This window comes from Argopecten irradians, chromosome 11, assembly GCF_041381155.1.
Source record: "Argopecten irradians isolate NY chromosome 11, Ai_NY, whole genome shotgun sequence".
NCBI lineage: Eukaryota > Metazoa > Mollusca > Bivalvia > Pectinida > Pectinidae > Argopecten > Argopecten irradians.
The window spans coordinates 40940608-40958407 of NC_091144.1; the positions used below are offsets into that span (position 1 = coordinate 40940608).

General features: G+C 33.2%; 2 protein-coding genes across 2 annotated transcripts in view; both read right to left on the bottom strand.

Moving 5' to 3' along the window:
* LOC138334251 (uncharacterized) overlaps positions 1 to 17526 on the bottom strand; it is a 30110-nt gene extending 12584 nt beyond the window's left edge. The window contains exons 1-3 of the mRNA XM_069282874.1: positions 17398 to 17526; positions 7865 to 7991; positions 5905 to 6016 (exon numbers count right to left, since the gene is read on the bottom strand). Coding sequence (XP_069138975.1) covers positions 5905 to 6016; positions 7865 to 7984 — 232 coding nt within the window. The 5' untranslated portion in view covers positions 7985 to 7991; positions 17398 to 17526. The remainder of the gene's footprint in view (positions 1 to 5904; positions 6017 to 7864; positions 7992 to 17397) is intronic.
* On the bottom strand, positions 9513 to 13213 carry LOC138334641 (uncharacterized). The gene is made up of 2 exons (XM_069283278.1): positions 13084 to 13213; positions 9513 to 10297 (listed from the first exon to the last, which is right to left on the bottom strand). Exons 1-2 carry the CDS (start codon positions 13211 to 13213, stop codon positions 9513 to 9515), a joined length of 915 nt encoding a protein of 304 aa, XP_069139379.1.
* Positions 17527 to 17800: the final 274 nt, after the last annotated feature.

Consider the following 17800-nt stretch of genomic DNA (forward strand, 5'->3'; position numbering starts at 1 on the left):
AGTAGACGATATAAATGACTAGTAAACGACTAATAAATGATAATAGACGATATAAATGACTAAGTAGAATATACGACTATAAATGACTAAGTAGACGATATAACCTGATATAAATGACTAAGTAGACGATAGACGATATAAATGACTAAGTAGACGATATAACCTGATATAAATGACTAAGTAGACGATATAACCTGATATAAATGACTAAGTAGACGATATAACCTGATATAAATGACTAAGTAGACGATATAACCTGATATAAATGACTAAGTAGACGATATGACTAGACGATATAAATGACTAAGTAGACGATATAAATGACTAAGTAGACGATATAACCTGATATAAATGACTATAGACGATATAATGTAGACGATAGACCTGATATAAATGACTAGTAGACGATATAACCTGATAAATGACTAAGTAGACATAAATGACGAATAACCTGATATAAATGACTAAGTAGACGATATAAATGACTAAGTAGACGATATAACCTGATATAAATGACTAAGTAGACGATATAAATGACTAAGTAGACGATAACGATATAAATGACTAAGTAGACGATATAAATGACTAAGTAGACGATATATGACCTGATATAAATGACTGAAGTAGACGATATAAAATGACTAAGTAGACGATATAAATGACTAAGTAGACGATATAACCTGATATAAATGACTAAGTAGACGATATAAATGACTAAGTAGACGATATAAATGACTAAGTAGACGATATAAATGACTAAGTAGACGATATGACCTGATATAAATGACTACGTAGACGATATAACCTGATATAAATGACTAAGTAGACGAATAACCTGATATAAATGACTAAGTAGACGATAAACCTGATATAAATGACTAAGTAGACGATATAAATGACTAAGTAGACGATATGAACCTGATATAAATGACTAAGTAGACGATATGACCTGATATAAATGACTAAGTAGACGATATAACCTGATATAAATGACTAAGTAACGATATGACTGATATAAATGACTAAGTAGACGATATAACCTGATATAAATGACTAAGTAGACGATATGACCTGATACAAATGACTAAGTAGACGATATAAATATAATATGACTAAGTAGACGATGTAGACCTGATATAAATGACTAAGTAGACGATATAACCTGATATAAAAATAGACGAATAAGTAGTAACGACCTATAAATGACTAAGTAGACGATATAACCTGATATAAATGACTAAGTAGACGATATGACTGATATAAATGACTAAGTAGACGATATAACCTGATATAAATGACTAAGATTAGACGATATAAATGACTAAGTAGACGATATAACCTGATATAAATGACTAAGTAGACGATATAAAGACTAGACGATATAAATGACTAAGTAGACGATATAACCTGATATAAATGACTAAGTAAGACGATATAAATGACAAAGTAGACGATATAAATGACTAAGTAGACGATATAAATGACTAAGTAGACGATATAAATGACTAAGTAGACGATATAACCTGATAAGTAGACGACATATAAATGACTAAGTAGACGATATAACCTGATATAAATGACTAAGTAGACGATATAACCTGATATAAATGACTAAGTAGACGATATAAATGACTAAGTAGACGATATAAATGACTAAGTAGATATAACTGATATAAATGACTAAGTAGACGATATAAATGACTAAGTAGACGATATGACCTATGACTAAGTAGACGATATAAATGACTAAGTAGACGATATAACCTGATATAAATGACTAAGTAGACGATAGACCTGATATAAATGACTAAGTAGACGATAATAACCTGACTAATATAAAATGACTAAGTAGACGATATAACCTGATATAAATGACTAAGTAGACGATATAAATGACTAAGTAGACGATATGACTAAGTAGACCTGATATAAATGACTAAGTAGACGATATAAATGACTAAGTAGACGATATGACCTGATATAAATGACTAAGTAGACGATATAACCTGATATAAATGACTAAGTAGACGATATGACCTGATATAAATGACTAAGTAGACGATATAACCTGATATAAATGACTAAGTAGACGATATAAATGACTAAGTAGACGATATGACCTGATATAATGACTAAGTAGACGATATAAATGACTAAGTAGACGATATAACCTGATATAAATGACTAAGTAGACGATATAACCTGATATAAAATGACTAAGTAGACGATATAACCTGATATAAATGACTAAGTAGACGATATAACCTGATATAAATGACTAAGTAGACGATATAAATGACTAAGTAGACGATATAACCTGATATAAATGACTACGTAAACGATATAAATGACTAAGTAGACGATATGACCTGATATAAATGACTAAGTAGACGATATAACCTGATATAAATGACTAAGTAGACGATATGACCTGATATAAATGACTAACGATAGACTGATATAAATGACTAAGTAACGATATAACCTGATATAAATGACTAAGTAGACGATAGACCTGATATAAATGACTAAGTAGACGATATAAATGACTAAGTAGACGATATAACCTGATATAATGACTAAGTAGACGATATAGACCTGATATAAATGACTAAGTAGACGATATGACCTGATATAAATGACTAAGTAGACGATATACCGATATAAATGACTAAGTAGACGATATATGACTATAGATATAAATGACTAAGTAGACGATATAACCTGATATAAATGACTAAGTAGACGATATAACCTGATATAAATGACTAAGTAGACGATATGACCTGATAAAAATGACTAAGTAGACGATATAAATGACTAAGTAGACGATAGACCTGATATAAATGACTAAGTAGACGATATGACCTGATATAAATGACTAAGTAGACGATATAACCTGATATAAATGACTAAGTAGACGATATAAACCTGATATAAATGACTAAGTAGACGATATGACCTGATATAAATGACTAAGTAGACGATAATATAAGACGACTAAGTAGACGATATGACCTGATACGAATGACTAAGTAGACGATATAACCTGATATAAATGACTAAGTAGACGATATAACCTGATATAAATGACTAAGTAGACGATATGACCTGATATAAATGACTAAGTAGACGATATATACGATATAAATGACTAAGAGATATAAATGACTAAGTAGACGATATAACCTGATATAAATGACTAAGTAGACGATATAACATAAAAACAGTGACGATATAAATGACTAAGTAGACGATATGACCTGATATAAATGACTAAGTAGACGATATAACCTGATATAAATGACTAAGTAGACGATATACCTGAACGATAAATGACTAAGTAGACGATATAACCTGATATAAATGACTAAGTAGACGATATAAATGACTAAGTAGACGATATGACCTGATATAAATGACTAAGTAGACGATATAAATGACTAAGTAGACGATATGACCTGATACGAATGACTAAGTAGACGAATGTGACTAAGAACGATATACCTGTATACTAAACTGACTAAGTAGACGATATAACCTGATATAAATGACTAAGTAGACGATATAAATATGATATAAAATGACTAAGTAGACGATATAACCTGATATAAATGACTAAGTAGACGATATAAATGACTAAGTAGACGATATGACCTGATATAATTGACTAAGTAGACGATATAAATGACTAAGTAGACGATATGACCTGATACGAATGACTAAGTAGACGATATAACCTGATATAAATGACTAAGTAGACGATATGACCTGATATAAATGACTAAGTAGACGATATGACCTGATATAAATGACTAAGTAGACGATAATAACCTGATATAAATGACTAAGTAGACGATACAAATGACTAAGTAGACGATATAAATGACTAAGTAGACGATATAACCTGATATAAATGACTAAGTAGACGAAATAACCTGATATAAATGACTAAGTAGACGATATGACCTGATATAAATGACTAAGTAGACGATATAAATGACTAAGTAGACGATATAAATGACTAAGTAGACGATATAAATGACTAAGTAGACGATATAACCTGATATAAATGACTACGTAGACGATATAAATGACTAAGTAGACGATATGACCTGATACGAATGACTAAGTAGACGATATAAATGACTAAGTAGACGATATGACCTGATACGAATGACTAAGTAGACGATATGACCTGATATAAATGACTAAGTAGACGATATAACCTGATATAAATGACTAAGTAGACGATATAACCTGATATAAATGACTAAGTAGACGATATAAATGACTAAGTAGACGATATGACCTGATATAATTGACTAAGTAGACGATATAAATGACTAAGTAGACGATATGACCTGATACGAATGACTAAGTAGACGATATAACCTGATATAAATGACTAAGTAGACGATATGACCTGATATAAATGACTAAGTAGACGATATGACCTGATATAAATGACTAAGTAGACGATATGACCTGATATAAATGACTAAGTAGACGATATAAATGACTAAGTAGACGATATAACCAGATACGAATGACTAAGTAGACGATATAACCTGATATAAATGACTAAGTAGACGATATGACCTGATATAAATGACTAAGTAGACGATATAAATGACTAAGTAGACGATATAAATGACTAAGTAGACGATATAAATGACTAAGTAGACGATATAACCTGATATAAATGACTAAGTAGACGATATAAATGACTAGACGATATAACCTGATACAAATGACTAAGTAGACGATATAAATGAATTAGTAGACGATATAACCTGATATAAATGACTAAGTAGACGATATGACCTGATATAAATGACTAAGTATACGATATGACCTGATACGAATGACTACGTAGACGATATAACCAGATATAAATGACTAAGTAGACGATATAAATGACTAAGTAGACGATATAAATGACTAAGTAGACGATATGACCTGATATAAATGACTAAGTAGACGATATAACCTGATATAAAAGACTAAGTAGACGATATAAATGACTAAGTAGACGATATGACCTGACATAAATGACTAAGTAGACGATATGACCTGATACGAATGACTAAGTAGACGATATAACCTGATATAAATGACTAAGTAGACGATATGACCTGATATAAATGACTAAGTAGACGATATAACCTGATATAAATGACTAAGTAGACGATATGACCTGATATAAATGACTAAGTAGACGATATAAATGACTAAGTAGACGATATGACCTGATATAATTGACTAAGTAGACGATACAAATGACTAAGTAGACGATATAACCTGATATAAATGACTAAGTAGACGATATGACCTGATATAAATGACTAAGTAGACGATATGACCTGATATAAATGACTAAGTAGACGATATAACTTGATATAAATGACTAAGTAGACGATACAAATGACTAAGTAGACGATATAAATGACTAAGTAGACGATATAACCAGATACGAATGACTAAGTAGACGATATAACCTGATATAAATGACTAAGTAGACGATATGACCTGATATAAATGACTAAGTAGACGATATAAATGACTAAGTAGACGATACAAATGACTAAGTAGACGATATAAATGACTAAGTAGACGATATAAATGACTCAGTAGACGATATAACCTGATATAAATGACTTAGTTAACGATATGACCTGATATAAATGACTAAGTAGACGATATAACCTGATATTATTTATAATATATGATACGATAAATTAATACATTTTCACATAATTATCTGTAATATACATGTACATTATAATACTATATAATGCTGTGTAAATGACTACATAACCTAAAAGCCGAGTTACTGTCAACGTTTCAATTTTCGTGTTTTTATTTACTCCAATTGTGATTTATTATGGTATCTACACCTACGGTATATCGGTATGAGGTACTCGAATGGCAGTCTGTTTACATAGAACTGCCTCCAACCGGCCAGTCTTCGCTGCTGCTCAGCCACTAGTAGGTAGTTACGGTATTGTATCTCCTGTAATCAAACGTGTACAGCATATAGAGATTTCCTGTAATTAAACGTGTACATCATATAGAGATTTCCTGTAATTAAACGTGTTCATCACATAGAGATTTCCTGTAATCAAACGTGTACAGCATATAGAGATTTCCTGTAATCAAACGTGTACACAATATAGAGATTTCCTGTAATCAAACGTATACAACATATAGATATTTCCTGTAATTAAACGTGTACATCATTTAGAGATTTCCTGTAGTCAATCGTGTACAGCATATAGAGATTTCCTGTAATTAAACGTATACAACATATAGAGATTTAGTGTAATCAAACCTATACAACATATAGAGATTTCCTGTAATTAAATGTGTACATCATATAGAGATTTCCTATAGTCAAATGTGTACAGCATATAGAGATTTACTGTAATCAAACGTATTCATCAAATACGAGCTACATATATCTTGTTACATGTATATGTGAATTGTTTTGCGGCACGAAGTGCTGTGCCCCTATTATGACAACCTGTTTTGTCAGTTATCCAAGGGTAAATGCGAGCGTAACGTCACAATTTTCGGAGAAAACGACGTTAATTAAGTCCACAAAATAATGACGTCACAATGAATATTCCGAAAGGGAGCTAACTCTGAAGTATGTAAAGACGGAATAGGCTTTACCTACAATTATAATACAATCATCCGCATAAATTCCGGAGTGATCATGTGATATATTCGTTATTCTTAAAGGGAGAATTCAATGAGTCTAATTCTGTTACATAGCCACAAAGCAAAATATGACATAAATGTATTGTTCTATATTCCTTATGAAACATATAACAAGAAATATTGACAAATTCCACGACATTGTTAAGTATTTTGATTGATACCGGTGAAATTCCAAATCGTGGATCACTACGATTAAGCAGATATAACATGTTTGCTGTACTCATACCCGAGCCAAAGTCATGTACGTCAATCAAATGCAATATATAACCACTGAGGAGTTGGTGAAATTATATTTAGGCAAGAACATGCGCCTTATAACGTAAATACTCTGCTGTCTAAGCGCTTTGAGTAGGTCTTTATAAAAAAAGTCTTTACTACACTGGCAAGGGCCAGGGTTCGGCATACAAGGCGTCCGACCACAATGTGTAATGGCGGACAGCAAGCGAGTTTAAACATTTCACATACATTTCACTACAGTAGTCTTTTCTGGCATATCACAGTCAAACCAACTAATCTAATTTCTATTAGAACTGGTTTTTTTCCAATATATATGCAAATTTTAATGTACTCTTAGACTGAATTGTCCCGTTAACAACATTGTTTTGTTTTAAAAGTTTAGTTGGTCTGAGGACGTGCCAGGTTTCTGTCACAGTTACTGTGGCATTCGAACTCAAAATCCAGAGTGCTGGGGTCAGAACACGTTAAGAATGCACAACCTCTCGTCAAGTCCCGTGCCATACTGAATCAAAGAGATTTTCAAATAAATTCTATCGATATCTGTTGGCATGTGCAAATTTTGTCAAAACATCAGAATCGGTATATTTTTATGAAAATGCAATACAGTATTTTTTTTTTTTGCAAACATTCATACATACCAAACAACCAATTAGGTGAACACAGCTTTGAGTGACGTGTAAATGGTCAAAACGGCAAAAAGACCAGAAAAATCCGATCGTTTGTCAAAACGGTATGTTTTTGTTTCGTTTTCTTCTAACGTATTTTATTAAGAAAATTAAAATTAAAGACATCCTTAACTATTAGGATATCATGGCTCAATCGGTATATTATACATATGTTATACATGAAATATACTTGGTGTCAGTCTATATCTTTTACAGAGGAACATTTTGTGGCTCACCTGTATTTGTTGTACCTGTTCCGGGGCAGTGCCGGGAGGGATAATGGGACCTTGACCATCCACATATAAAAACGCCAGGATGACGCTGATCCCGACTCCAAGCCATAGTTTACCCAGCATGCCGCGTCTAAGGAAAAGATGAAAACAATCTCATTTTGTGCAATCTGAGTCCAAATCCCAAAATGTTTGTTTGTTTGTTTGTTTGTTTGTTTGAGTTTTACGGCCAATCAACAACTATGGTCATTTAGGGCCAAACCACAAGTCAAGCATTAATATCAGGATAAAATGATAAAAAAGGTTTGCATGGGATAAAATAGTTTTGGCTAAAACACACGAGAAAACTCATGCACAATGTTGATGATACGATGAAATGCCGAGTTGATACGATGATATGATGAGAAAACGTTCATATCTTATCTAAAATACCGATTTCTTTGAGATAATTAAAAATACGATTATGTCTCACGACATTGCACAAAGTGTACATGTCGGAGACATCGTAATACTTGTCTCGTATGTGCTTAAAATCAATACAATGCACTAAAATTGGCTCCACTGTGAGAGGAGAATCAAATGCATTGCATGTAGGAGGATCCTCCCCTCTCAATAGATAGGAATGTGTAAAATATGTGTGTCCAGTTCGGAGCCGAGAGAGAACAACTTCCTCTCTGCGGTCTCTCCGACTGGACAGTTTAGGATTAAGTGTAGGTTGAATTTGTTGCCAATGGTGTTTGATGGCTGACTGAATTGAAGGTTTGATGTCAGTGTAAGATAGTTTCAAATTTGTTTGTGCTATGCGAGGAGCAGTCTTAGCTGCTTTATCAGCCTGTTCATTCCCCTTTATACCCACATGTCTGGGAATACAGAGATAAGTAATTTGAGTTTTAGAAGATAATCGAAATGTTCGGATCAAAAGATTTTGGATTAATGTTTTTCTAGGGTTTCTTGATTTCAAAGCCTGAAGAACCGAAAGAGAGTCTGAACAGATAACTGCCTTTTCAATGCGGTGTTCTTCGATGTGGTCAAGAGCCAGACCGATAGCACAAGCTTCCGCAGAAAAAATGGAGGCAACATTTGGAAGTCGGATAGAGGAACAGTGATTAGATGTACAGCATGCTGCCGCAACTTTATCGCCATCTTTTGAGCCGTCAGTGTAGATCTTAACATGATCAGGGAAAGTCCTGATGCACTCCCGAAAGGAGGATTTATGTTCTTCGGGTGATGCACAGGACTTTGCCCTCTCACGCAAAGATACATTGATGTCAGGTGTTTGGATGAGCCATGGTGGTACATCCGATATGGTGTACTCGTCAATGGTATCGAAATTTATATTTAGTTCCTGCAAAAACTTTGAAATTCTGATGCCAAATGTTGGTATAAGCTTTTGATTTTGTCTGAATATATCCTGGTGTTGTGGATTAAATACAAGATCGAATGCGGGTTTTTTTGGGATTGGATTTCAGTTGAGCAGCAAACTGTAAGGATAATTTCTTTCGTCGATCGTCTAGAGATGGCTCATTAGCTTCCACATGTTGTTCGAAAAGCTCCAAGTGCCAGACGCAGTCCCTGATTCTGGATAGGGTCAAGCATCTGTAGATAGGAGCAGCGAGCCGATCCATAGACAATCGAGTCGTAGTCAAGTTTTGATCTAATAAGTGTATTCATGGACAGTGCACTTATTTGTATGGGTGTATACCTGGACTGTAGACTTATTTGTATGGGTGTATTCCTGGACTGTAGACTTATTTGTATGTGTGTATTCATAGAAAAGAGACTTATTTGTATGAGTGTATTCATGGACTGTAGACTTTTTTGTATGTGTGTATTCCTGGACTGTAGACTTATTTGTATGAGTGTATTCCTGGACTGTAGACTTATTTGTATGGGTGTATTCCTGGACTGTAGACTTATGTGTATGGGCGTATTCATGGACTGTAGACTTATTTGTATGGGCGTATTCATGGACTGTAGACTTATGTGTATGGGCGTATTCATTGATTGTAGACTTTTTTGTATGGGCGTATTCATGGACTGTAGACTTATTTGTATGAGTGTATTCATGGACTGTAGACTTAATTGTATGAGTGTATTCCTGGACTGTAGACTTATTTGTATGGGTGTATTCATGGACTGTAGACTTATTTGTATGGGTGTATTCATGGACTGTAGACTTATTTGTATGGGCGTATTCATGGACTGTAGACTTATTTGTATGAGTGTATTCCTGGACTGTAGACTTATTTGTATGGGTGTATTCCTGGATAGAAGACTTATTTGTATGGGTGTATTCCTGGGCAGTAGACTTATTTGTATGAGTGTATTCATGGACAGTAGACTTATTTGTATGGGTGTATTCCTGGACTGTAGCCTTATTTGTATGGATGTATTCATGGACTGTAGACTTATTTGTATGGGTGTATCCTGGACTGTAGCCTTATTTGTATGGATGTATTCATGGACTGTAGACTTATGTGTATGGGCGTATTCATGGACTGTAGACTTATTTGTATGAGTGTATTCCTGGACTGTAGCCTTATTTGTATTGGTGTATTCATGAACTGTAGACTTATTTGTATGGGTGTATTCATGGACTGTAGACTTATTTGTATGGGTGAATTCATGGACTGTAGACTTATTTGTATGTGTGTATTCCTGGACTGTAGACTTATTTGTATGTGTGTATTCCTGGATAGAAGACTTATTTGTATGGGTGTATTCCTGGGCAGTAGACGTATTTGTATGAGTGTATTCATGGACAGTAGACTTATTTGTATGGGTGTATTCATGGACTATAGACTTATTTGTATGGGTGTATTCATAGAAAGTAGACTTATTTGTATGAGTGTATTCATGGACTGTAGACTTATTTGTATGTGTGTATTCATGGACTGAAGACTTATGTGTATGGGTGTATTCATGGACAGAAGACTTATTTGTATGGATGTATTCATGGACTGTAGAATTATTTGTATGAGTGTATTCATGGTCTGTAGACTTATTTGTATGGTTTGATTTTTTTAGTGATATTTATTGTACACTCAACTAAAGATTTGATTTTTGTGTGATATTTAATGATACTCAACTAAAGGTTTGATATTTTGTGTAATATTTAATGTAGAGCGCTAAACCTGCCTATATTATTAGTTTTTTGTTGTTTTTTTTATTTATTTTTTGCCTAAACCTGCCTATATTATTTGGCTTTAAAAAAATGCCTAATATATAGACTATACAGGCCATGGGCTAGGTGGCTCCCACATGCACACCCCTCCCCAAACCTCCGAACCAATATTTTTCTGAACCCTTATAAGTTGGGATGAACTTCCGGTTATGACGTCATCAAAATGACGCCATGTCGAATTTCACTAAAAATTGAAAAATAGTCATAACATTGACATTTTCCAACCGAAATAGACAAATGAGGTATCAAAATGACCACAATAGAAGAGCAAATACATATCAGGACACAATAATCCAATATATGTAGTGGTTTCTACGCAGAAAATGATAAAATAGGATTTTAAGCTCAAAAATGATATTTTTAGCAATTTTTTCATATTTGGCTTTACGCAGCAAATATCTCCAAACAGCAAACTATTATTTCTTATCAGTCATTTGACCTCTTATCAATCAGCAAAATCAACAACAACGAAAAAGGTAAATGTTAACATTGTATAAGTTCCAGTTATGACGTCATCAAAATGGCTGCCATCTCGAATTTCACTGAAAAGTGAAAAATAGTCATAACATTGACATTTTTCAACTGAAATAGACAAATAAAGTATCAAAACGACCACAATAGGACAACAACTACATATCAGAACCAAATAATTAAATATATGTAGTGATTTCTAATCCGGAAATGAGAAAATAAGACTTTAAGCTAACATTTTTGAGCAAATATTTCATATTTGGCTCGACGAAGTAAAATGCTTCCTAACAACAAACTTACATTCTTAATAAGTTATTTGACCTCTTGACCTCTTAACAATCAGAAAACAACTACAACAACAGCAAAAATATATAGAAATGCAAAAGAAAATTATTGTTATACCATCATTTTGTTTACAAACATCACCGAGTGCGTATTTAAGGAATGATTTTTATTGTTTGTTGTTTACTGGTGTGTAAACTGCATTTTTTGTACAGATATTTTAAATGACGCGCGTCAGCGCGTCATGTTGAACTATCTGTACAAAAAATGCAGTTTACACACCAGTAAACAACAAACAATAAAAATTATTCCTTATATTTACATTTCGATTGACCATTTCATTCAAATCAAGTGTTTAAATAAAATAAAACTCTGTTTTTATCAATGTTATACGATCGTTAGAACAGCATGTCAATTGATGGAATCCCGGAACAGCTGGCTTCAATTTGGCGGGAAATGTTGTCAAATTTAGAGAGTACACAAAATATAGTTCCACATTGACTTTATCTTTTTTCATCCCATTTACACAATATTTGTTAATTTTTTATTTGCTGACATATAATTTAACATTTACATAACTTTCATACATGCAATCTATTGAAGATGTTTCATACAGAAACAATAGGCCTAACCGGATGCGCATTCACACTACTTGCGGAAGTCAGTGTTCCGGTGTGTGTATTCTTGCGCGGCAACCACTGCGTTTACGCAAGTGTAAACGATTTCGCAGTTGGTAAGGTTATATAGCAAAGAGAAAACGGAAATGTAAATATACAGGGATGATTGTTATGTTTTCCAAACCGCGGACACTACAGTTTCCTGGTGTCTTAGAATTTCCTAAATATAATCTATTGACGATTTATATCTGAACAAATTTGAACATAAAGTTGGCTGAATATCTTAATGGGACTTACAACTTTCCTAACATAATCCATTTTCATGTTCGAAATTGTGTAGACCAGTAGCGTCTCAAAATTAATTATTCCAGCACAACGTCAACTAATAGGGTATCAAATTAAAACTGAGGTGAGCTTGTGTTTCCGTTAATACCATGGCACTTTTTGAAACGTTTTCTGTCTTTTAGAATGAGCATATCCATTGTTTATTCCCTGTGTATAACGTAAGGAAATGTCAAATGGTTACTACAGTGTCACATATTTCTTTCACTAGTTCTTAATGATAATCATTATCATTGTGCGTCCTCTATCGCCAGAGTGTTATCTTCGATGTAGATGAGCTGATGAGCTGATGTGACATAACGTTATCGGTTTACCATCGTGGTTCTAACTTGTCAAGTGTCCATGGCCAGTATTAACATCAGGAACATCGGGTTCAGGGATGTGAGAGCTAGTGATTCCCATATCGTTTATGATGTTCCAGACTTCCTCGGCATACTGGAAATGACAACAGATCCACATTCTGCGTAGGGTTGAGTTGGTTCTCCTTAATTCGTATGAAACACAATGCCTCATTCTTGTGAACCCTCAGTGACCATAGATGACACAATTCTTTGAGGTCATAAATGAGGTCTGCAGTGAAGTTCCACTCTTTGCCAAGTCTGGAAAGCACTTTAGAGATTTTTTCTAGAGAGTCTTCAATGGTGTCTCCACGCATACACCAGCTGTGACAAAACCAGCGCCTTCAAGGGAGTGGGAAAAGTCAGACCAATGAAAAACATTTAACATTTATGACCTCATTAATGACCTCGAGTATATCACCTTTGCCATCTATGGCCGCACAATGGTCCACAAGGTTACGAATTATGGAGCTATGTGCTAAGGAGAACCAATTCCACCATTCGAAGAATGTTGATCTGGTGTAATTCCCATTATGTTGGAGAAGTCTGGAACAGCATATACGATATGTTAGAATCTGAAGGAGATCCCACATCCCCGAACCTGTTGTTCCCGATATGGCCACGGACAGGTAATCAAAGATGACAGGCTAGAACAGCACTGGTAATGAATTGGACACTGATATTTCGATTGCTCTGATTCGGACTGCATGTACCAGCTACCAGACTTGCCGAGTCACTTCAGTGGATAGAACAATGAGGCGAGAAAGCACCCACAATAATAATGGTTATCATTGAGAACCAGGGAAGGAAATATGTGACATTGTAGTAATTATCTGTTATTTTGATAATGCTATACATAGGAAATAAACATGGAAATGGATTATGTTGGGAAATTTTGAAGTTAGGAAACTAAGACTTGTCACACCTAGATATTCTGTCAAATTTAAACTCATGTTTTCTACTTATAAATCGCTAATAGTCAATGTTCTATCTAAAATCATGATACACAAGGAAACTGTAGTTTCAGCGGTTTGGAAAAAATAACGATCATATGTCCGGTTTACACACTCGGTGATGTTTTGTAAACAAAATGATGGTATAACGATAATTCTCTTTTGCATTTCTATATGTTTTTGCTGTTGTGTTGTTTTGACTGCTTGATAAGTCAAATAATTGATTACGAATATTATTTTGTTGTTAGAAAATAACATTTTTGCTTCGCCGAGCCAAATATGAAATATTTGCTTAAAAATTATTTTTTCATTTCCTGCTCACAAATCACTACATATATTGAAGTACTTGGTCCTGATATATATTTTTGTTCTATTGTCGTCATTTTGGTACTTTATTTGTCTACTTCGGTTGAAAAATGTCAATGTTATGACTATTTTTCACTTTCAGTGAAATTCGAAAAGCCTGCCATTTTGATGACGTCATAACCGGAACTAATACAATGTTAACATTGGTTTTTTTCGTTGTTGTTGATTTAAATGTTTGATTAGAAGTCAAATAACCGATAAGAAATAATAGTTTGCTGTTTGGAGACATTTTTGCTGCGTAAAGTCAAATATGAAAAATTTGCTAAAAATTGCCATTTTTGAGCTTAAAATCCGATTTTTTCATTTCCTGCGTAGAAATCAATACAGATATTGGATTATTTGGTCCTGATATGTATTTGCTGTTCTATTTTGGTCATTTTGATACCTCATTTGTCTACTTCAGTTGAAAAATGTCAATCTAATGAATATTTTTCAATTTTTAGTGAAATTCGAAATGGCTGCCATCTTGATAACGTCATAACCGGAAGTTCATCCAAACTTATGCAATGTTAACGTTTTGATTTGTGATCAGTGGGTCATAAGGATTCAGAAAAAATATTGGTTCGGAGGTTTGGGGTGGGTGGTGCATGTGGGACCCTCCTAGCCCATGTCCTTATATACATGTTGTGCATTAGGCAAAAAAAAAATATTTCAAAAAACTAATAATATAGGCAGGTTTAGCCGACTGCTACTCGACTAAAGGTTTGATTTTTGTGGTATATCTAATTATAAATGACTAAAGATTTGAATTTTGTAATATTAAATGATACTCAACTAAAGATTTGAATTTTGTTAATATTTAATGATACTCAACTAAAGATTTGAATTTTGTTAATATTTAATGATACTCAACTAAAGATTTGAATTTTGTAATATTTAATGATACTCAACTAAAGATTTGAATTTTGTAATATTTAATGATACTCAACTAAAGATTTGAATTTTGTAATATTTAATGATACTCAACTAAAGATTTGAATTTTGTAATATTTAATGATACTTAAAGTGAATAGTCGGGCAAAGAAAACCAGTCTAAATGCGTTCATTGGCCTTCCAAAAGTTCTCACATATTAATACGACGGTCAAGTTCTGCTTAGTTTCCCAGTTCTGACCATTAAAGTAAAGAAAAGTTGAAAGTATTGAAAGCGAGGCTGTGTAGAAATGTAACCACGGACATAGTGAGCCGGGAGGACCGTTTTAGAATTCCCATACTTTAAATTAATTTCTTCGTACGCAGACAGATTTTGACGAGAGATTTTATTTTTCCATTTCATAAGAAATTATACTGGATACATTCACACCATTTTTACCGACTTTAGCCATCCTTGCCCGACTATTCACTTTAACTAAAGATTTGAATTTTGTAATATTTAATGATACTTAACTAAAGATTTGATTTTTGTAATATTAAATGATACTCAACTAAAGGTTTGATTTTTGTGATATTTAATTAAATTCAAATAAAGGTGTGATTTTGCTCACCAAGGCATTTTTTCTTTTTTTTCTCACAAAATCTCATGATATGAACACTCATTTAAAAATGTTTTTTTTTTATTGAGTGTTAGGTCATCGCACAAAATACTGAAAACTAAGATGGCCGGTAGCGGAATCTACAAAATACAATACCTATCAGTTTTCTGTACTTTATATTCAGCGTTCCTTCAGCTAGGCAAAACATTAAAGCATTATGCTAAATATCCTTTGGCTAAAGCCATGAGTAACATCTTTTGTACCTTAGATAAAAACTTTAGTTACATGTAACGTGACGGAATTGATACACTTCCCAAAATGGTACATTTTAATATGTATATGTATGAGACAGAATTTTCAGTTTACAATCTAAACTGACAATAGTACCTGGACAAACATTAAGGTGCTTAATAGTAATTGTGGCATTTTTCATATGTCATATACTTTTCTGTGGCTTATTATCTCAAAATTTGTCATGAAAATAATGACATCATCGTGCGACAACCCTAAAATCGCCATATATTTTATAATTGCTGAATGGAATATTATTGAAAGATATGTGACTTAAATAGTTTTAAAAATGTTTGAACTTTCTTTAAATCAATTCAAACATTTTATCGTGTCTAGACATTTATTAATCAAACCATATTTAGGAGGTGTAATATTTTGGGGACTCGAACCTGCTGAAAGACCGGGGATGCTTCAAAGCTCTCTATTTATGAATATATGCACTACTGACAAGTAAACAAATCATGAAATTAAAACTAAATGCATTTATTTGTTGAAAGTTAAGAGAAAAATCTGGATTCAAGCAAACGCTAGAAAATTTAAGCAATTATCTTCAAAAAGTATACCAATTATTCCTGAATTTACAAAAGAAATGTCACTCGTTTCTTTTTGTATTTGAAATAGAGTTTTACTTATCACTACAAAAAAATGCTATTACAACAATTTTGCCTAGCTGAAGGAACGCTAAATAAAGGTACAAAAACACGTTCTCTGCATGCAAAGATAAATCTGGATGACTATACTCATGTACAAAAAAGAGAAAGAAGACATGTGTTTATCTAGTACGCTATCGGCCATCGTACAAAATAAATTCCACAATAATAAGGCCAAAGTACTGGTTTAAACGGAAAACAACTTCTGTCGCTATTCACACTCTCTCTGACGTTTAATTTAAGAGGGAACATTTACGCGAATTTTATTATTCTCTATAACTTAGTACCCGGATGTTGTTATTTCACAACGACAAAAATAATATTATCAAGGAATCGGCTAACTGAACTGTGTAATTGGTTATTGAAATCAATAAATACGGGAATTTTCTTTATTTTATTTTCTAATAATTGTTTTTTTTCTCTTGCTAAAAACATCACATCTATTTTTACTCTAAAAATTATCATGGATATCAACAAGCTAAGTTTAAATATTATTTATGCATAAATATTTTTTTTTAAATGTTTCTTTAAATCCTTAATTCATGTCCAGATTATTTTTAATGTTAAACACTTACCTTTAAAACTGACGTGTGGATACGGCCAATGATTTCCTGTGAAATGGTCCTAGTTTCGCCTTATCATTCCAGGTGTTGTAGCCCCCGGAAGGATGTGCAGTGGAGCGTGACTTCCGGGTACTCCAGCTAGCCCGTGGTCAGTTAGACTACTGACATCCCGACACGGAGAAGTGCATGGTACATTTTTATGTATCTTCTGACGTAATCAGGATGAGTTTATAGGTATACGTATTCAATATGGGTTCCCACAAATATAATTGGGTTTTTTAAAATAACAAAACCGAAAAATGTATTACCATGTTCATTTATTGTGTACATAATAGGAGATTTCAGAAAAGATGGCGATGACGTCACACAAAGGTACATCCGGGCGCTCAAAGGTACAACTCTTATATCTGTACAC